Source organism: Mus musculus, chromosome 19, assembly GCF_000001635.26.
Source record: "Mus musculus strain C57BL/6J chromosome 19, GRCm38.p6 C57BL/6J".
In the NCBI taxonomy this organism is placed as follows: Eukaryota; Metazoa; Chordata; class Mammalia; order Rodentia; family Muridae; genus Mus; species Mus musculus.
Genome location: NC_000085.6, coordinates 34,042,864 through 34,064,514, shown reverse-complemented (window position 1 = coordinate 34,064,514; position 21,651 = coordinate 34,042,864). Strand labels below are relative to the sequence as shown.

At 39.2% G+C, this 21,651-nt stretch overlaps 1 protein-coding gene and 1 long non-coding RNA gene across 3 annotated transcripts in view; one reads left to right on the top strand and one right to left on the bottom strand.

Moving 5' to 3' along the window:
- The first annotated feature begins 6,153 nt into the window (after nt 1-6,153).
- Gm31300 lies at nt 6,154-8,210 on the top strand. Its single transcript, XR_386663.4, has 2 exons — nt 6,154-6,275; nt 8,057-8,210. It is a non-coding gene; the product is annotated as a predicted gene, 31300 (long non-coding RNA).
- Nucleotides 8,211-16,611: 8,401 nt separating this feature from the next.
- Lipk (lipase, family member K) overlaps nt 16,612-21,651 on the bottom strand; it is a 39,650-nt gene continuing 34,610 nt past the window's right edge. For both annotated transcript variants that reach the window (NM_001205349.1, NM_172837.4), the window contains exons 9-10: nt 21,395-21,466; nt 16,612-17,739 (exon numbers count right to left, since the gene is read on the bottom strand). In NM_001205349.1, the coding sequence (NP_001192278.1) occupies nt 17,500-17,739; nt 21,395-21,466 (312 nt within the window). In that variant the 3' untranslated portion in view covers nt 16,612-17,499. The remainder of the gene's footprint in view (nt 17,740-21,394; nt 21,467-21,651) is intronic.

Sequence of the window (21,651 nt, the reverse complement as noted above, 5' to 3'; positions counted from 1 at the left end):
TAATTGCAATGACATATGCAGAGAGATGACATTAGTTTCTTTGTTATATGTTCCTATCTTTTTTAAGTTCATATTTTATACTGTAAAATTACTGAGATACCATCTCAAACAGTCTTTAGTGTCCCCAGAAATAAGCATTTTTAGTGCCAGATTACCTATTTTATCCCTTCTCACCCGTCAGCACTACCAAAACTCTGTTGAGTAAGGGAATGAATAGATGAGCCAGAAAAGGAGGCTTAATGACTATCACTAAAAATAGACGATGATGTATTGAGAACTTACTATGAGTCAGGCATCTTACTTTGGTATTCTACCAACTTGGCCACGAATGCTCTTAAATCTTTCTGCTTTTAAACATATCGGTGAAAAATTTTCTTAACATTATCTACTATTTAACCAGAAAGGGGAAATTTGTAGTCAAAAATGAATCAATCATATTCTATTCTTTGACAAAATAAATCTTATTTTAATAAACAGTATTGACTAGTACTACAATGAAAGACTATAACTTGATAACATTCATTTTTTGCCTTTTACCACCAAATTATCCTTGAAATTAGTGAGTACCAGGACACAGTCCATGGACTTTTTATGCTCATATGGGAAAAAGATTGGTATCCTTATTTTTCATGGTTTTGGTTTTCCAAATAATAAAGGTGATTTTCAGCTTATGCTCCATAGCACTTATGAATGCAGCTGTATGACTCAGCATGTGCACACATATGTCATTTCTGGGACAGTAGCACAACTGGTATCAGAATGTGTTCCTTTGATAAGGATGTAGACCATAAGAGGAACCTCCCTGTAATGGTTTTGGTGCCTAACTAGCCAGCCTTCTCCTGCCAAGATCATATCTTATTGATGAGGACACATTTACAGCTCCCTTATTTATGCCAAGAGATTCTTGATAAATGAGTATTTGACAGAGATGTATTAAATACATATCATAAATTACCCAACTCCCACGGAACTCAACCAATCACTTGAGTTATAAGATGTTTCTAGTACTGCCAGTCAAGAAGTAGGGCTTCCATACAAGTTCATTAGGAAGTAGAAAACCATCGCGTCTCCGCCTTTTGGCTAAGATCAAGTGTAGGGGGTAGAAAACCTTTACCTTCTCTGATCCTTTTTTTCTTCAATTTATTTTTATTTTATTTTTGTTAGTGGACCCTCCAGTGCATCCTATACAACCCAGACCATCTTTTACTTTCTTTGGAATAACTTCTTGGGTTCTTCGGTTTTCTATGCTCTTTTCTTATTTTGATTGAATCCAACACTGACAATACTTGTATAGACACTCACATATAGACTGTTTATTGTTAATGTATATTGGAGTCCTGTTACTTTTACATGAATTTGGTTATTTCCAGACCTAGATGCTAATCATAAGAACATATACAAAGTCTTTAGGTAACTAGAATAATGAGCTTGTTATTTGTGCTTTGATTTTGAATACCTTATATAAATTTAGATTGGAATTTAGATTCCTCCTGTGCAAACTATGAATATCTAACTCATAGACTTTGGCAAGGACCAAATGTGACAATGTGTGTCTTGTTTGGAATTTGTCACATAATAGCAACTTTATAAGTATCAATGTCTTATTTCTATTCACATTCACCACACACCTTCCCTCACTCTTCCTCCAACAGATAAAACAGCCCATGGATAAAGTATTAGAGACCATTGACCAGACAAGGAATAATTGGTTGACTTATATTTTCATGTATATTAAACCTCTTTCATATGTAAAGCATTGAAAGTACTATGTATATCTTCAGGAGAACAAGAATCAGATAAGCTAATGCATAGATGTACATACCATGGTATCTATTAAATGTTTTGTTATTGCTTCTATTTTTTAAATTTATTTTGAGGTGCTGTAGATTGAATTTAGGGTCTCATTTATGATAGTCAAATTATTTTCTGCTGATGATATACTTTTAGTGCTTAGCCATAGTACAGATAGTTTCTATTATTATGAAAAGAAAACATGTCTAAGTCCCATAAAGTTAAGAGAAAACATTTTATAATGGGTTTATGTTTTCCAGTTTATACTATGGTCTATTTTATAATATAAACTCCAATATAAACTAAGAATTCTTTTTTATATAGGATTATGATTAGAATTGAAAATGTATGCTAAGCTATTATTTTTTATTTTTATGATTTTATTTATTATTATTATTATTATTATTATTAATCATTTCATTTGTTTACATCTCAAATGATGTGCCACTTCCTGGTTACTCCCTCACCAACTCCCATCCCATGATATCCCACTTCCTGGCACCCCTCCACAAACCCTCATCCCACATCTGCCCTCCCCCTCCCTTTTGCCTGTATGAGAGTGCTCCCCTACCCACCCACACTCTCCTGCCCCACTGCTCCAGCATCCCTCTATGCTGGGGCATCAAACCTCCCTGGGGCCAAGGGCCTCCCCTCCCATTGCTGTCCATGGATCCCTCTAGGTACACTCTTTGGTTGGAGGTCTAGTCTCTGGGAGAACTGGGTGGTCAGGCCAGCCTATGTTGTTCTTCTAATGGGATTGCAACCCCCCTCTGCTCCCCCTGTCCTTCTGCCAACTCCCGCACGAGGTTCCCTGAGTTCATTCTGATGGTTGGCTCCAAACATCTACATCTGCATTGGTCAGTTGCTGGCTGGACTTCCCCAACAACTGCCAAACTTGGTTCCTGTCCACAAGCACCTTTTGATCAGGGCAACAGTTTTGGGTTTGTAATCTGCAGACATGATGTATTTCCAGATGGGGCCATTCCCCGATTGGCCCTTCCTTCAGTTTCTGTTCCACATTTTGTCCCTGTTCTTCCTTTGGACAGGAATATTTCTGGGTTAAGAAACTTTGAGGATGCTCACAGTCAACTATTGGATGGATCACAGGGCCCCCAATGGAGGAGCTAGAGAAGTATCCAAGGAGCTAAAGAGATCTGCAACCCTATCGGTGGAACAACATTATGAACTAACCAGTACCCCAGAGCTCTTGACTCTAGCTGCATATGTATCAAAAGATGGCCTGGTCGGCCATCACTGGAAAGAGAGGCCCATTGGTCAGGCAAACTTTATATGCCCCAGCACAGGGGAACGCCAGGGCCAAAAGATGGGAATGGGTGGGTAGGGGAGTGGGGGGGGGAGGGTGTGGGGGACTTTTGGGATAGCACTGGAAATGTAATTGAGGAAAATACGTAATAAAAAAATGTAAATCACCAAAAAAAAAAAAAAAAAAGAAACTTTGAGATGGGTGGGTGGCTCCATCCCTTGACCAGGGGCCATGACTATCTATTGGAGGTGGTCTCCATGGGTTCTAGCTCCCCCTCCTCTGTGCATTACGGCTAAAGTCAATTCTGTTGGGTAGGAGATGGAAAGAGAGGGGTGCAGGGGAGGGGAAAGGAGAAGGAGAAATAAGGGTGGCAGCATCAGAATCTGGAGAAGGCATGAGAGAAGTACAGAGGGGCAGGAAATAGAATAAAAATAGGTAGCAGGGGGAGGAGGAACTGGGGCTAGTCAGTGGAGGGTCCCAGACACCAGAGAAATGTGACCAAAATCCCAGGACCAAACGGGATTGACTTTAGCCATAGCTATTATTTTTATATATTATTTTAAAGTAATAGCATCTGTCGATCTCTTTCTATGTAATTAGTATTATGGTAGATTCTTTTACTCTATTATCTTATAGTAGTCCATTAATAGTTGTGCTATCTGTACTAGCTAGTTTTGTGTCAACTTGACACAGCTGGAGTTATCACAGAGAAAGGAGCTTCAGTTGAGGAAATGCTTCCATGAGATCCAACTGTAAGGCATTTTCTCAATTAGTGATCAAGGGGGAAAGGCCCCTTGTGGGTGGTGCCATCTCTGGGCTGGTAGTCTTGGGTTCTATAAGAGAACAGGCTGAGCAAGCTAGGGGAAGCAAGACAGTAAGGAACATCCCTCCATGGCTTCTGCATCAGCTCCTGCTTTCTGACCTGCTTGAGTTCCAGTCCTGACTTCCTTTGGTGATGAACAGCAACATGGAAGTGTAAGCCAAATAAACCCTTTCCTTCCCAACTTGCTTCTTGGTCATGATGTTTGTGCAGGAATAGAAACCCTGACTAAGACACTATCTATCTTAGAAGAATGAAAAATGTCAATTAGAATGTTTAAATAATTTGTTTATGGGTGTAAATATAGTGGTGCCAGAACTCAATCTTATTTTACTATAGAGCTCATGGTTTAAGTATTATGCTATATACATATACTTCATATTAATTTTGATCCTTACAACAGCTCATGGATGTTAGAAGTGGATGTCTTTATTGTGCAAAAATAACATTGATTTTTGTGTGTGTGTAATAAGCATTTTCTTTTTTTTATTAGATATTTTCTTTATCTATATTTCAAATGCTATCCCAAAAGTTCCCTATATTTTCCCCCTGCCCTGTTCCATTATCCACTCACTCCCACTTCTTGGCCCTGGCGTTCCCCTGTCCTGGGGCATATAAAGTTTGCAAGGCCAAGGGGTCTCTCTTCCCCATGATGGCTGACTAGGTCATCTTCTGCTACATATGCAGCTAGAGACACGAGCTCTGGGGGTACTGGTAAGTTCATATTGTTGCTCCACCTATAGGGTTGCTGACCCCTTCAGGTCCTTGGGTGCTTTCTCTACCTTCTCCATTGGAGGCCCTGTGTTCCATCTTATAGATGTCTGTGAGCATCCACTTCTGTATTGGCCAGGCACTGGCATAGCCTCACAAGAGACAGCTATATCAGAGTCCTTTCCACAAAATCTTGCTGGCATATGCAACAGTGTCTGGGTTTGGTGGCTGATTATGGGATGGATCCCCAGGTGGGGTAGTCTCTGGATGGTTCATCCCTTCGTCTTAGCTCCAAACTTTGTCTCTGTAACTCCTTCCATGAGTATAGGGTCACAGTAATAAAACATGGAACTGATTCTGGGGCTTCCATTGTTTAGATACAAACACATACATCTAATAATTTCCTTACTTGTAGCTAATATAATTAAAAAGTAATAATGCCTATGAAATAACTTTGAAAGGGTAAGAAGATAGAAAGGCTAGATCTCTTGGAGCTCCTGGGGACTGGACTACCAACAAAAGAATACACATGGAGGGTCCCATGGCTCTAGCTGCATATTGGCAGAGGATGGCCGGTGAAGCCCTTGAGCCTGAGGTTGTTCAAAGCCCCAGTATAGGGGAATGCCAGGGAGGAAAGAAGGGAGTGTGTGGGTGGGTGAGTGAGCACCCTCATAGATTTGGGGGAGGGGGGTAGAGGGTTTCCAAAAGGGAGTCCTGGAAAAGAGAAAATATTTGAAATGTAAATAAAGAAAATATCCAAACAAACAAACAAACAAACAAGAAAATAGGAACTTTTCCCCACTGTATAGTCCTCACCATTATTTGTAGAATCTGTCATGTCTTCAAGAGGAAGACACCGTAATGATCTAGCTCAGTGTGTTGATCTAAATTGTCTGATTGATGTCATATTGGTGGTGGCTGTAAGAGCTGCAACCAAACACTGAAAGGGCTCGACTAAGAAAATGATTTTTTCTTTCTTTCTGTTTTTTTCTTCTTCTTTATAGTGATGAACACATTCATCTTGTCTGGAAAGGTTACTACATAAATGGTTAAAAAATTTAAATCACATCAAAATTTATACTCACAGTGTATAACTTTTTCATGTTTTTCCTTTTATTGAAAATAATTTTTTCTTCTCATACATTATGGTTTCCCTCTCTCTTCTCCTCCCAGTTCCCCTCTCTTGCCTTTCCATTCAGATACACTCCATTTTTCTCTCTCTCTCATTAGAAACCAAGCAGGTTTCTAAGGGATTATATAATTATAATTATTTAATATAAGGCAATATAATATAAGAACAGAAACTAAAACGTTGGAATTGGACAAAACGGGATTTCAAAAGGTTTGAAATATCCAGGCACAGATGACATGGAGCATTAGGTGTGAGGCTAAGGCAGCAGCTTTATCATACAGGATATGATCTCTGAAAATTGCTGTTTCTACTCTGTATACAAATGAGGGTGTGGTCCCTTGATGTTTAGACTCTTTTCCACGTGCTGATGCAGAGCACAGCCTCACTGAGGGGACACACACTGGGTAGAGGCAAGCAAATGACTGCTTTTATCTTAGGTGCTGTGGCTACAGAAGGACTGTCATGATTTTTCTGCTGCCAGATCTGTCTGATGAATACTGACCAAGCTGGAAGACCCGGACCTGCCCTCAGCCAACCTGGCTTGACTCAGAATTTGGGTATCTTGCTTTACATATGTATGGGCTTGTTTTTGTGTATGTCTGTCTTGGCAGTACCCATTCTGTTCCCAGCCAGCTTTCAGTTTGGCCACTCCCTTTCTTTGTACTTCCTGTGACATTTGTTCAGAGTGTCTCTATTAATCTTGAATCTGCCCCATACTGTTCTTTGCTCACTGCATTGTTTCCTTGATGTTTTCTAACAGCCAAGTGTTCTGAGCCTCCCTACTTAGGACAGTATTTTCTGGCTTCCTCATGTGGAGAGATAACGCAAGGAAGTATCGAGAGCCTGGGCTTTGGATTTAAGTAAGTCTTAGCTGCAAGAGTAGACTTGATGCCAGTTCTTACATATTCATCTTAAGTGTTATAATCGTGTGTTTGAACCACACGTGCTAAGCAGTATTAGTTTTATTATGATCTCTTGAATACTTCGACAGCTTTGGAAGGCACTATGCAAATCACAAAGGCAAACCTCATTTAGCTAATTCATTCTGTATCTCCAGCCAGTGACACACTAACGGTGTCATGTTAATTTAAAAAGTTAATGAATAACCTTCAGGAACCGTGTCAGTTCCTTGGCTGAGATTCTAAAGTAGGGTCATGGAAGAATTAAAAACTGGTCAGATGGTTAAATCTTTCTCTCTCACAAGCTGCTAGGTAGCATATACCTGACCATGTAGGTCAAAGTAGTTGATGACAGTGATGTTAATCTACTATGGAACTCCAATTGATACTATTTTTGTTGCTGTTCTTGTTGTTTTGTTTGCCAAGACACAATTTTACTATGGAGTCCCAGTTGGCGTCAACTCACCACATTCCCTAGGCTGGGCTCAGTCTCCCACATGTTGAGACTGCTGGCACATTGTACCAACACAAGCTTGACAATAAATTATTTAAAAATTTCCAAAGCAATATAGTAGTAGAAATAAAATCATACAAGAGAGACCGGAGAAATGGTTCTGTGGTTCAAAGTGTTTGCTGTCCTTCCAGAGTCTCCATGATCAGTTCCCAGTACCTAATAAGCTAGGTAATAATGACTTAAAATTCCAGCTCCAGGAGATCAGACACCTCTTTCGGTGCCTTCCCTGACTCATGTATACATGGCAGGCACTCTCTCATACACATATACACAGAAATAAAAACAAATTAAAAAAAAACCTACATGGTTGATAAATGTATCATAATTTATTTGGTTAGAGTTCATTTGGCTTAAAGTACATTGTGGGCAAATCCTTGTATAGAATGAGAAACTTAGGTGGAAGAATATAAACTTCCTTGAAGAAGAGGTCAAGGTGGCAGAGTAAAGGAACCCAACTCTTGCCCCTTCCTCCATGGTATAAAACTGAAGGTACAGGGATGTGACTACAAATTGACATGGTTATCTATGGAAGGACTCTAGATTTCTATAGTACAAGTATAGATCAGGGAGAAATTTACAAAATGTAAAAGTAACTCCACCGAAGAGGAAGAGGGATGATTGTAGAAGCCAGAGGGACTGAGGATACCAGGAGAACATGGCCTGCAGAATCAACTAAGCAGGACTCATAGGGGCTCACAGTACCTGAAGCAGCAATCAGGGAGCCTACACGGGTTTGCACTAAGTCTTCTTGCATACATGCTGTGTTGTTTAGCTTGAAGGCTTTGTAGGACTCCTAACAGTGGGTGTATAGGTGTCTCTGACTCCTGCTTGCTCTTGGGACCCTTTCCCTCCTACTGGATTGCTTTATCCAGTCATGATATGAGCTTCTGTGCCTAGCCTTATTATTGCCTCTTGTCATCAACAGAGTTCCTCTGCGCACAACACACCAGAAGTTTGTCATTGCCACCTCTACAAAAGTTGATATCAGCGATGTTAAAATCCCCAAACACCTGACTGACGCTTACTTCAAGAAGCAGCAGCTGTGCAAGCCCAGGCATCAGGAGGGCGAGGTCTTCGACCCGGAGAAGGACAAATACGAGATTACAGAGCAGCGAAAGGCTGATCAGAAAGCTCTGGACTCGCAGATTTTGCCAAAGATTAAAGCTGTTCCTCAGCTCCAGGGCTACCTGCGATCTCAGTTTTCCCTGACAAATGGGATCTCTCCTCACAAACTGGTTTTTTAAATTATTAACCTAATTAAACAGCTTCATATGTTAAAAAAAAATCATGATATAAATAGGCTTGTTATTATTCATTAGACAATGAAAGGGACTTTAACAGTCTTACAACCTTTCTTGATAACAACTTCAAATAAACTAAATGTAGAAGGAGTATACCTTAAAATAATAAAGACTGAGTACAACAAACCTATAATCAACTTAAGTGAGATAAATTGAAATTATTTCCACTAAAATCAACAATGAGGTAAAAATGTTCAATATTTGTACTCTTATTCACAATAGTGCTTGAAGTTACAGTTAGGGAAATAAGAAAAAGGAAGAAATTTTAGGAACTGAGATATAACAGAAAGAAATCAGAATACTCTTACATTCAGTCAAAATGATCCTATTCATAAACAATTCTAAAGATGCTCCTAGAAAATTTAGTATTAATGAACACTTTTAGCAATAGAGAGAATATAAATTGGCCATAAAATAGAATCACATATAATATAATATATACAATACATTGTACAATAATCAATACTTTTCTAGAATAACAGTAATGACAATTTTGATAAAGACATGGGGGTGGGGAACCTGTTTATGATAGCCCCCCCCAAAACAAAACAACTAAGCCCAACCAAAAAGGGGAAAGATTTCTGCAATGAAGCTTTTATACTGCGAAACAAAATAGATGACAATGACAGATGGAAAGTCCTCCCAAGCATATGGTTAAGCAAAAATTGCATTCTAAAAGTGTCTATGTTACCTAAGCAATCTACAGATTCAATGCAATCTTCATCAAAATTCCAATGATATTGTTTACAGGAATGGAAAAAATTTGCAAAATTCATGTGGAAAATTCAAAATCCTCAGAATGACCAATGCAATTGTGAGGGGAAAATAGTAATGTTGGCATTTTCACCACACTTGATTTCCAGTTATTCTATGGAGGCATACTAACAAAAGCAACATGGTCCTGGTACCAAAACAGACACACAGTTAAAGGGAATATAGGATCCAGTTGCAGCCACTTGGTTTTGACGCCTCTTGAAGAAATGTTGGGAAAACTGGATATACATATATAGAAGTATAAAGCTAGATCAATACAAAGTGGAAGTCCTTCACGTAAGATGTAAAACCTAAACATTCAGAGGAAAACACAGGGAAGAGATGTTAAATGTAAACATACACAAACACTCTTTGAAAAGGACTCCAAGAATTGACAATGGGATTGTATGAAATTTAATAAGCTTCACAACAGAGGTGATCATTAATGAAGAAATAGACTAAAGACTGGGGGGGAAAAGCCTTGCTAGATAAACATGTTGTAAAGGATTAACTTCTAGATATATGGAGAGCTCAAAATACTGCATGCCAAGAAATCAAACAGTCCAAGCAATAAAGGAACCAAGGAAATGAACAAAGTGTTTTCAAAAAGATGAGTTGAGTTGACTCAAAGGCACATAAAGCAAATTTCATTCAAGAACACAACCAAGGAACACAAATTAAAATGAAATTGAGATTCTATGTTACCTGAGTCCGAACAGTTAAAATAAAACAAAACATATAACAGTAAGTTCTAGTGTGATGTGGAGAAAATGTAATCCTTACACTTTGTTGGTACTAATAAAAATTAGTCTAGGAAATGTGGAAAGCCTGATATAGCTTTCTTCTGAGAGGCTCTGCCAGTGCCGGACAAATACAGAAGTGGATGCTCACAGCCATCCATTTGATGGAACACAGGGTTCCTAGTGAAGGAGCTAGAGAAAGGACCCAAGGAGCTGAAGGGGTTTGCAGCCCCCTAAGAGGAACAACAATGTGAACTAACCAGTACCCCCAGAGCTCCCTGGGACAAAACCACCAATCAAAGAAAACACATGGTGGGACTCATGGCTCTAGTTGCATATGTAGCAGAGGATGGCCTAGTCAGTTATCAATGGGAGGAGAGGCCCTTGGTCCTATGAAGGTTCTATTCCCCAGTACAGGGGAATGCCAGGGCCAAGAAGCAGGAGTGGGTGGGTTGGTGAGCAGGGGGAGGAAGGAGGGAATAGGGGATTTTCAGAGGTGAAACTAGGAAAGGAGATAACATTTAAATTGTAAATAAAGAAAATATCTAATAAAAAAGAAAAATAAAAAATTTATTTTTTTAAAGTGCATGAATTTTAGAAATGGTAGCAGGTGAAGAGATACCCTGTCTTGAACCCGCCCCCCCCAAACCCCAACAAACAAACAAACAAACAAAAAAGATTCAGATATACCATTCCTGGGTTAGTATGATTAGTATGATTCACAGATACTTGCATATCTGTATTGATTATATCACTACTTACAGTAGCCAGATTATAAACTTAGCCTGGATGTCCTTAAGGAGATGACAGCCAAAAGGACAATCAAATATGTACACAAGAGAGGTTTATTCAGCCATAAAAAATAAATTGTTGTCTGAAAGAAAATTGATGCAATTGGAGTTCATAACTTTAAGTGAAGATAAAACCAGAAAGGCAAATGTTTCAAAAATATACTCACCTGTGGATTCTAGATTTTATATAGGCACCTAACATGTGTGTTTTTTCACTATAGTACAAATAAAACTGTCTGGAAGAGCAATAGAAATTAGCAGGATTCCAAAGAAGACCAACAGAGTCAATTAACCTGGACCATTTGGGGCTCCCAGAGACTGAACCACTGGCCAAAGAGCATACAAGGACCTGACCCAGGCCCCCTGCACATATGTCATAGATGCGCAGCTTAGCCTTCATGTTGGTGCTGCCAATACTGGAGCAGGGGCTGTCCCTGACTCTATTGCCTGCCTGTGGATCCTGTTCCTCTACCTGGGTTGTCTTGGCTGACCTCTGTGGGAGAGGATGTATCTACTTATGCAGTGACTTGAGGTGTCAGGGTGGGTTGGTACCCAGGGAAAAACCTCACCCTTCTCAGAGATGAAGGGAAGGAGAGAGGGGGAGGGGCCTTGTGAGATAAGGACTGGAAGGAGGGGGGATGTGATTTGGATATAAAGTGAATACATAAATTAATTTATTGGAAAAAAAAAAGACTATTCTGGAGGGCCAGACGCCCCTGAATAGCCCCATCTTTTGAAATTCTACACTGAACTGTTTCAGTGAGACACCTCTGCATAAGATCAACGTTGCTTACCTGTCTTTGTGAATTTACTTTGACACAAACTTGGTGACATGCTACATGATATATAGTAGCACTTGCATATTGAAGGGAGAAGATAGCATCTCTATGGACTTAGGGAGCTTGCTTATTGTGGTAGAGGGTGTGGCCAGTCATGTCTGATCTTGCTTGATTGATAGGGCTAAGGGCACTGTGACTGAGGTCCCTGCATCATGGAGTTCCTGTTGTCCTTTTCCAAGTGTAGAACTTTGTGGCTATAGTAATTTTTCTGGGGTATTCTGTGAAGGCCTTGAACAAACCTGTTGAACAAGTTTTGCCCCACATCTGAGATGTTCAGACTAAGATTTTCTAGATAATAGGTTCATTGGTGCTGTCTGTTTCCTTCAGCCTGTTTTTTGTTTTGTTTTGTTTTTTTTTTTAAGAGTAACTGTGCTTGACTTAGACAACATAGGCACTTCAGTTGAAAACAATCACCTTAGATTGTATGTTTTCCTATTATTTTGGTTGCTTTGTTGCTTTGATTTTTTTTCTCTTGTTAGTGATTTTTATTATTGGTGTATTGATGCTAGGGATAGAGTGCAGGGTCTCACACCTTTGACTGGGTATTCTTCATTGAGCTAAACCCCTACCCCTGCTATAGCAAAACAACTCAAAACCTACACAGATTTTTAAGCTTAAATATTCAGGAAAGGAAAAGCTCCAGCTATTATCTAACATGAATGTTAACAGCAGGATTCAGGACAAGCAGACAGACAGAGAGACAAGACAACATACACACAGACACACACACACTTACACACACAGAGACACATGTATGCACATGGACATACAAACACATACATATATACACCCAGACACATTCATATACAGACTTAAACTCACATGCATGTGCGCACACATACAAATATACACATGTGTGTGCATATCCCCACATATCCACACATGTGCAGGTACACAAACATACGCATACATTCATATGCACACACCCATACACAGTGGCAGCAGAGATAAATAACACATTTCCTTTTCTGTCACCACCCTGTGTGTTAACATATAGCACCGATAAGCCTTAGAGTGAAGTCAGGGTAGGTCTGTCATTCTTGCTGCCACCTCTCTCTATGAAGCATCTAAGCATCTGAAACTATTGTCTAACCAGATAGCAAATATTTTAGGCCTGTACCATGACTGGAATAGTCAGTAACAGAAACCTTCTTAAGTAACAGAGCCAGTCTCAGTCATGCCTGTAGAAACCCTCATTCCTGGGTAGCAGCCAACACTCTCATTTAATGAGTAGGCACAGAAGGCATTCCTGAGCTTTTCTGTGTATACCACACTGACTCATATTGCTAGAGTCCCACCTCTCTCAGAACTGCAGAGTCAGCGGTTCTCTCTAACAATGAAACCGTATTCATGACGTCCAAATTCATCACAACCAATAAAGTGCAAGGAGTAATAACACTGTGGTACTGGAAATACCCAGTGTTGTACAACAAATTGACTATCCAAGGCACTTTCCACAAAACAATAGAGCTATCCACCATAACAGACATGCAAATATCAACAGAGAAGTGTAAGAATATAGAAAAATAAACTTGACATGTCTTAAAATCCATGCATTTGTAATGATAGATCCTATACTTGTCACAGTACATGAACTTCTCAAAAAAGAATTAAAAGTGTTGATTTGTTAAAAAATCAATGTATTGCATTATTGGTTAAAACCTAAGAGACTATGGGTAAACAATGAAATAAAAGAAGAAAGGCAACAAATGATATGCACGAGAATTTCAGTAAGAGGATAGAGATGAGGAAGGAGCCAATGAGATATATGGGAAATCAAAACACCCAATTTAAAAAACATAAAAAGAATCAGTTGAGCTGGGTATAGTGGCTAATGCCTGTACGCCCAGCACTTGGGTTGCAGAATCAGAAATATTGCAAGTTTGAAGCTAAGCTGATCTATATAAACAGTAAGACCCTATCCTAATACAAAACAACAACAACAACAACAACAACAACAACAACAACAAAAATCAGTCAAAAGCCTGGATAATAGACCTTATCAAGCAGAATGAATGTTAGAATGTGAAAACGGGTCTCTTAAACTATGTCATTCAGACAGAGATACAGAAAACAAATAGGAATGGATGTAGAAATCGCCCCACGTCTCTGAGATACCATTTAAAGATCAAAACATTGTACTATCAACAGATATAAAAGCCAAGAGTACATAATGGCTACTGAATGAAAAATAAATCAGAAAATTCCTCAGATCTTGATAGAGAAAAATAGTTATTTATGTGTAGAAGGAATTTAGTGCCTCAAATAGTATGAATTTCAAAATGAAATATAGTCAACTGCTGAGAGTACATAATATAGAAAGAATTTTAAAATCTATGAGAGACAAATGTCCACTCAAATTGAAAAGGAAACCCATCTGACTATCATCAGAAACCATAAAGGCATGAAGGTATAAGATGGTGCATGTTAAAGTCCTTGAGAAAATAACTATCAGCTGACATTACTATGCCCAATGAATTGAATAAGTAAAGACACTCCAAGAAAAGCAAGCACTAAAGTAATTTGTTCCTAGTTGACCATTAAGAAACAAGAAGAAACAGAATCAAGAAACAGAAGAAAGGTAACAGCTTTCATAAAAACAAGAGAAAGAAAAAAAAGTAATATTAGAATAATGGACAGTCAAATGAAACACAGAAAATGAATACTATTGATATAGTTAATCATCAAACTACAAAGATGAATGTGAGGTTATGAAAGGAAAAAGAAAAGAATATTGAAAACAATTAGGAAAAAAACAACAAAATAACAGGGAAGAATCCATATTGCTCCATGATAGCTCCCAATGATGTCTTCCAATTAAAAGACACAGACTATCTGAATGTATTAAAAAGAGGTAAAAATGAAGGGGGCTGGAGATGTAGCTCAGTTAGTTGGGCAGTTACACAAAGTTAGCATACACAAAGCCCCGGATTTGATCCCCACCATTACATGACCCAAGTGCATCAGTGTGGTACACCTGTAATCCTAGTACTCAGAAGACAGTGGCAAGATCTTAGCCTAACATAGTAAATGTTATAGTCAACATCATAGCAATGGGGGGTGGGGGGGGCCTGAAAGGATTTCCTCTAAGGAACAGGACAAGGACAGCTGCCCTTCCTGTTCTAGCACAAAAGTGGGAAATAGCCTTGAATTCATTGGCACCAGACACAAATTCCTGAACAGTTCTAAAACAATTCTCAAAAGAGGAATCTCAAACATCTGAGATAAAAGAAATCTTAAAGAAATCTTCAACATCCTTAGCCAATTAGGGAAATGCAAATCAAAACTATTATGAGATTGCATCTTACATCTGTCAAAATGTCTCTGGGCTGTCCTGCCTCTGGTTCTTAGCCTTTCAGGCAGTGTTTGGCATGGGCTCCCTCTTATGATGTGGACCTCATGTTGGACCAGTCATGGGTTGGCCACTCTGCCAAGTTCTGCGTACCATTGTTCCAGCAAGTCTTGCCGACAAGACAGATGGTATATCAAAGGCTTGATGGCTGGGTTGATATCTCAATGCCACTGCTAGGAGACTTGCCTGGTTATAGAAGATGCCCAATTCAGGCTCCATCTCACCCATTCCTAGGAGAATTTGCTATGGCTGCTCTCGTAGTATCCAAGGAGTTTCTACTGCACTAGGTTTCTATATCATGCCCTAAATGACCCCCCAATTTCATTTGTCTTTCCCAATATTCTCTCTTTCCATCTCTCCCAGACCCCTGACTGTTCCATCTTGTTCTCCTCCCCACCTACCCCCAGTTGCTTGAAAGATCTATTTTATTTTCCTTTTACAGGGAGATCCATGTGTGCCCCCTTGAGCCTTCCTTGTTACTTAACATCTCTAGGTCTGTGGATTATAGCATGATTATTCTTTGACTAACAGCTAATATCCATTTATAAATGACTATACACCATACCTGTCTTTGGGTCTGTGTTACCTCACTTGGGTTCATGTTTTCTAGTTCCATCTATTGCCTGCAAATTTCATGATGTTGTGAAATATTTAACAGTTGATTGATTTACTCTGTTGTGTAAGTGTGCCACATTTTCTTTATCTATTCTTCACTTGAGGAATATGTAGCTTGTTTTCAGTTTCTGGCTATTATGAATAAAGCTACTATGAACATAGCTGAGCAACAAATGGATCATCCTTTGTACCCAAAGATGTGCATAAGAGTAGCATAGCTGGGCCTTGAGGTAGACCAATTCCCAATTTTCTGTGAAACTGCCATATTGATTTCCACAATGGCTGCACAAGTTTGTACTCCCACTAGCAGTGGGGGAGTGCTCTGCTTGCTCTACATCTTCACCAATGTGAGCTGTCACTTCTTATCACTAGGACCAAACCAAACACAACTGGCAAAACCCCCAAAAGACAATGAAATGACTCTTAGTGACACTCTGCTATGCTCACAGATCTATGCCTTGCTCAATTGTCATCAGAGGGACATCATTCGACGACGGATGGGAGCAGATGCAGAGAAGGGAGAGCACATGTATGGCAACCCTGCAGGATGGAGGGAGGAAGGAGTGCAGGAGCCAGAGGAGTTGAGGACACCGTAAGAACAGAACCTACCACAGATCAGGCTCATAGGGGCTCACAAAACCTGACCTAGCTCCTTTGCATATACTTTATTGTTGTGTAGCTAGGTGTTCTTGTAGAACTCCCAATAATGGGGGTTGGGGCTGTCTCTGACTTTTGCTTGCTCTTGGGATCCTTTTACTCCTACCGAGTTGCCAGATCCAGTCATGTTATGAGGGTTTATGCCTGGTCTTAATGAATTCTGTTAGGCCATGCTCGGTGGATATCTGGGGCAGTTCTCTCCCACCCCCTCCAGAAGAGGAGTTGATCTGGGGAAGAGGAGAGGTGGCAGGAGGGCCTAGGAGGAGTGGAGGGAGGGGAAGCTGGTGGGAATAGAATGTGTGAAAGGAGAATAAAAGTTGAAAAAAAAAGACTGAAAAATAGCAACATAATTCAAACATGGGGATGTAAATTCCATTATCAGGAAAAACTTTCTTCTAGAAAAAAAAAGCAGAAAGACTTTTCCAACTAAGTACATGCTGAAAAATTCAGTCATTAATAACCTACAACTGAATGGTCAAGGAAGAGATTCACACCAAAGGTTATCAGGTGAAATCAAGATGAGATTATATCAAGTTTTCAAGAAATTACATAACAACATATAATATACTGTAATAAATGTGTTGTTACATGCAATACAGTATTACATAATTATAAGATTGTAATGCTTTAAGTTATGGTATCAATATCACTATGTAATTAATAGAATCAAATATTACATTTATTATATACTTGCTATATCTTAATGGTTGGTAGCTTATTATTGCTGCCAACAGATTAGAATAAAGTTGACAAATTAAAACTGAATATATTTATTATGCTACTGTTTTGGAATTCAGGAATGTAGGCATGTTATATCTGGAGGCCCCTGCCCCTTCAATCACAGGTTGTGATCCAGGCTGCTTTCACAAATGAATAGGCTTCCTCACTCAGGCAAAGCTGTGGAAGAATTGATTTTCTTGTGGATGTAGACGGGTTGAAGGTCTTGAGTCTTGTTGGTTATTGGCCAGAGATCATCCTCAGCTCTGAGAAACCATCCACTGTCACTTGCTATGTGAACTTCCTCATTACATCTGTTTGTCTCAAGCCAATAGAAGTAGCTCTTGCCTTAGAATTCTTAAACATGATGCTGTGTCTTATCATGTAAGTAAGTAATCCTAGTCTATCACCTTTGCCAAATAGAATAACCTAGCCAGGGGTATGGCATCTGTCAACTTTGCAAAATGCTGTAGACTACCAAGAACATTCAGTTCTCTTCCTCACATAAAAGAAGGGACAAGTTGAGAATTACTGAGGTGTCACTGTAGGGTCAGCCTCATTATAACTGCAAGACATCCACCTGCTTACAAAAGTAGAGTGCCTTTAATTTTGCAAAGATTCTTCTATCATTCTAATTAGGTCTCCATAAACTTCCTGGGGTGCGTCCTGTCCGAGGTAAAAATCCATATGATTGTAGTGTGGAATCTCCTTGTAGTAGATAAGGTTGGCAATTTTAGGCAGCAGATTTTTAGTGTCCTTAGCATCTGCCACAACATCCTGTCCTCCACTCCACATTGCTGTTGGGACACGCATCTTAGAGATGTTATACACAGGAGGTGTAAGCTAAAGCAAATGGGAGGGGCAAAGAAAAGGGAGAACAACATTAGGTATTGAGCTAATTTTTCAGATTCTAAACTGTTGAACTGAGATTCAGTTAATGACATATAAACAGAAAAACATTGTATAGCCTGTTCTCCATGGCTGTGAAAAAGTATCTTAGAATAACTCCTATAAATAAGAGAGACAGGTTCTTACCGTTTCAGAGGTTGCAATGTTTGTTTGTGTGTCTTGTTTGCTTTTAGACATGTTTTGAGACCATGCATCATGACAAAAGCATCCAGCAGAGGAAAGCCTCCCACATCATGATATAGCCAGGAATTAAAGGAAGTATGTTCATGCAATAATGCATTATGAAAATAAAGATTAACCTTTATACTCCTGACTTGGGCTTTGGGACAGATGCTTGAGGAAGAGTGTTTCTCAATAAATCAGGGGTTTCTCTTTCTGGTAGAACTTGACCTGAGAGTGCACATTTCAAGATAAACATCTCTCTCATATGCAGAAATCTGGGCTCCGTGGCTCTTTTGACACTTGTGCATCAGCAGGCTTTTCAGAGAGCACTTACACCAACACATTAAAGCAAACACTTGAAGTATATTTAAAAGGATAGATCTGGACACAGAAATAGTGTGGTATAGGACTAAGCACAGAGCAAGCTTTCCCTTACACATTCCTCATTTTAATGATCTTGTACACACCTTGGTCTAAATGGCCAAGTAACCCATTTGGTCCTTCTGGGTCCAGAAGACCCACCATACTGACTCAGTAGCATCTGGGAACAGCTATAAAACTGACCCAGACAATTTTCTGCCACATTGTTCTTTGGCTATGCAGAAAATAGGGCCTTTCCTTTGGTTGTGAAATGTCAAGAGCTGTGTTGAGATAAAGTCATCATATGAGCACTATTTTGGAAAGAGCCAATGAATGGAAATGGTCTCTGAGCAAAACTGAGAGTGAGCTTCAAAGACAGAGAATGGAGAAAATCTGATGATTTGGTAGAAAATCAGAGGTGGCTTTTTTTTTTTCTCAAAGGGATTTAGTTTCTGCTACTTGCAAATGAATAATTGACTACTGTAAGTAGTTTCGGATTATCTGCACTGTAGAATGAAGTTTGTTCTCCTTCAATTCAAAATTTGAATAACTTATCTCCAATGTAAGCATAATTAAGGTTAAATGATGTTTCCAACATTTCTCTCCTTCTAACTCTACAGAATAGTTGGTCATAAAAAATATCTTCCTCCCTCCCCCCACCACTCCCTCCCTCATAACCTTCCTTCTCCTCTGCGCCCTCCTCTTCTTTCATTCCCAGGAACATACACAGAGTAAAGACCACATGAGCACACATTAAGAAGACAGCTATCTTCAAGCCAGGAAAAGAACCCTCACTATAGTCCAGTTCTCATGCGACCTTTACCATGAACATACTACTTCTAGCACTGAGGTAACCTGGACAAAAGCAAAGACCCCCAAGGACTCACAGAAGCTCCTTCAGCACAATGGAATTCTGCTTGGGGATGATCATGACAAGGAGAATGTGTGTCTCAAGTTCTCTTCAAAAGTGGTACTTAGGCCGAGCTCACTGATAGAGCCTTGTGGAATGTGACTTTTGTTGATGGGGGGGAGTGTGGGAGTCTGTGCTTTCAAATATTCAAAGTCTATTATCCCTCTCATCTATTAGTGGGAGGTCTTGGAAAGTGGCAAAGGGAAATTAGCAGTTCTGAGAGAGCAACACAGAAGGTAGAGAAGGAAGTGAGTGTAGATTAGCATGTCTAGTGTACAACAGGAAGCAAGGAGGGAGTGTGGGGTGATCCAGAAAGCCTGGCACAGTATTCCACATGTAAAGTATAACTAGGGAAAGAATCGACTTGTTTTTTTGTTTTGTTTTTTTTTTTTGTTTCTTGGTTTTGGTTTGTTTTTTGGTTTTTTTTTTTTTTTTTTTTTTTTTTTCTGATTGTGGTTTTCTTCGTAGCAACATACAAAGGACAAATACTTATCTGCCAAAATAGAGCTCAACAAAGACAGAAGGAAACCAAAACAACATGAAAGCATCAACAGTCACAGGCAAGCTTTCAGGATGAAAGTTAGCCTGACTTCCCTGAAGCTGGAATTCCATTACTCCAGTGACACTGTAACTCTGCTAAGAACTTAGGCATTGAGAAGATGGCAAATCAAAAATAAATATTAAATTTCTGCTTTAAATGGTATCTGGTAACTTTTGCCAGGACTTCTTAGTTTATTTTTAAATTGACAGTGAGAAATCCTAAATTATTTAGACATCACCCTTCCTGAGCAATATAGAATCCCTAGTGATTTATGTCAGTAATTAAATCAATATACTTTATGGTGTTATTAAGTGTAGTTTTAATTAAGGCCTTCTAAATATGCAGAGTTCATCTTCTGTTTGAGTTTCCACCAACAGTTCCAAGCAAGGGACCATATCGGAACTTCACTCACCATGGACGAGTGATTTTCCTTCCATTTGTAAATACAAAGATGAACTTCATAATTCTGACCTCACTTTTATCCAAGACTTCTAGCTCATAAGATGAGGCCAGCATCTACAATGCTCTTCCTAAAGAAACCCTAAACTTGGTAGAATAAGAAAGGCAGACATTAACAGGGAAGAACATCATAGCCTGCCATAAAGTGTGTTTGCTGCACCAAATCCGTGCAGATTACACTATAGTTGTTTTAGAGGACAGCCAGATTTTTCAAAACATCAAAAATATTAATTTCCCTATTTGTACTCTTTATTCTTTGCAGGTTTGAATAGACGATGCCAATGTTTTATGCTTTAGCTCAGTTGGCCATCAGGCAGTCAGAATAATGATTATGTTGCCCAACATAGTTAGGAAAAAGTAACAGGAACCAAGAGCATTTACAGTTTTTAGTATAAGATATTCACTAAATTCATCATTTTAATAGATGATGTCAAGAAATATCTCTTTTTTTGGTCTTTTTTGTTTGTTTGTTTTTTCAAGACAGGGTTTCTCTGTGTAGCCCTGGCTGTTCTGGAACTCACTTTGTAGACCAGGCTGGCCTCTAACTCAAATCTGCCTGCCTCTGCCACCCAAGTGCTGGGATTAAAGGCATGCGCCACCACTGCCCGGCTGTCAAGAAATATCTTAATATTACATTAACCATTTGGTAGAGCCAGTTCTCCTTAAAAGATGGCATTTTCTGACTGATTCATCTTAAACACATATATTGCATTTTTAAAAGTAATCAATGAACAGTGCTAATTTTATTAGATATATGGGCTTCATGTTTTTAAATCCTGTCTTTAAAACAGTGTTAGTGAAGTATTGAGAGTATTTGTTTTGTTTTGTTTTCCTGTAAAGGAATGAGTAGTGAAAGAAAAATAGAGAAATACACTTGAGATCCAGAAATCCGTGGGCCACTGTCTAGCTATTTGGCAATGTACTTCCTTAAGCCGCTAGGAAAATGAAAGCAATAGAATTTACCTCGAGTGGCCATTGTGAGGATTAGAAACAATGACTCAGCTCAGGGTAAAACCCAAGAAGCACCATGTGCTAGCAGCAATGAGTAATGGCCGTCAAGGCCAACAGGGATTAGCACATAAATATTCCAGTGGAGGCTATTCTCGCGGGTTCACTGCAGCATGCCACTGGCTGTGATCAGCATTAGCATAATTTACCTGGTTGAAGTGCATCATGTTCTGGTCAGGGTTGCCCCAGTCAAAAGCTTGGAGTTGACCAGAATTGACAGCCTAAGGTTAAAAAAATACACATTAAAATGACATAAGAAAACAATGTACATTTAAAATTAGTGAGCAAGAAAAATACAGAGAAAGTGGATATTATGCCCATTCATGAGAACATTAATCAAATAATAAAAGTAGATCCTGCTTCATGGAACCTATAGAACCTTTTATGCCCTGTCCCACGTATATCT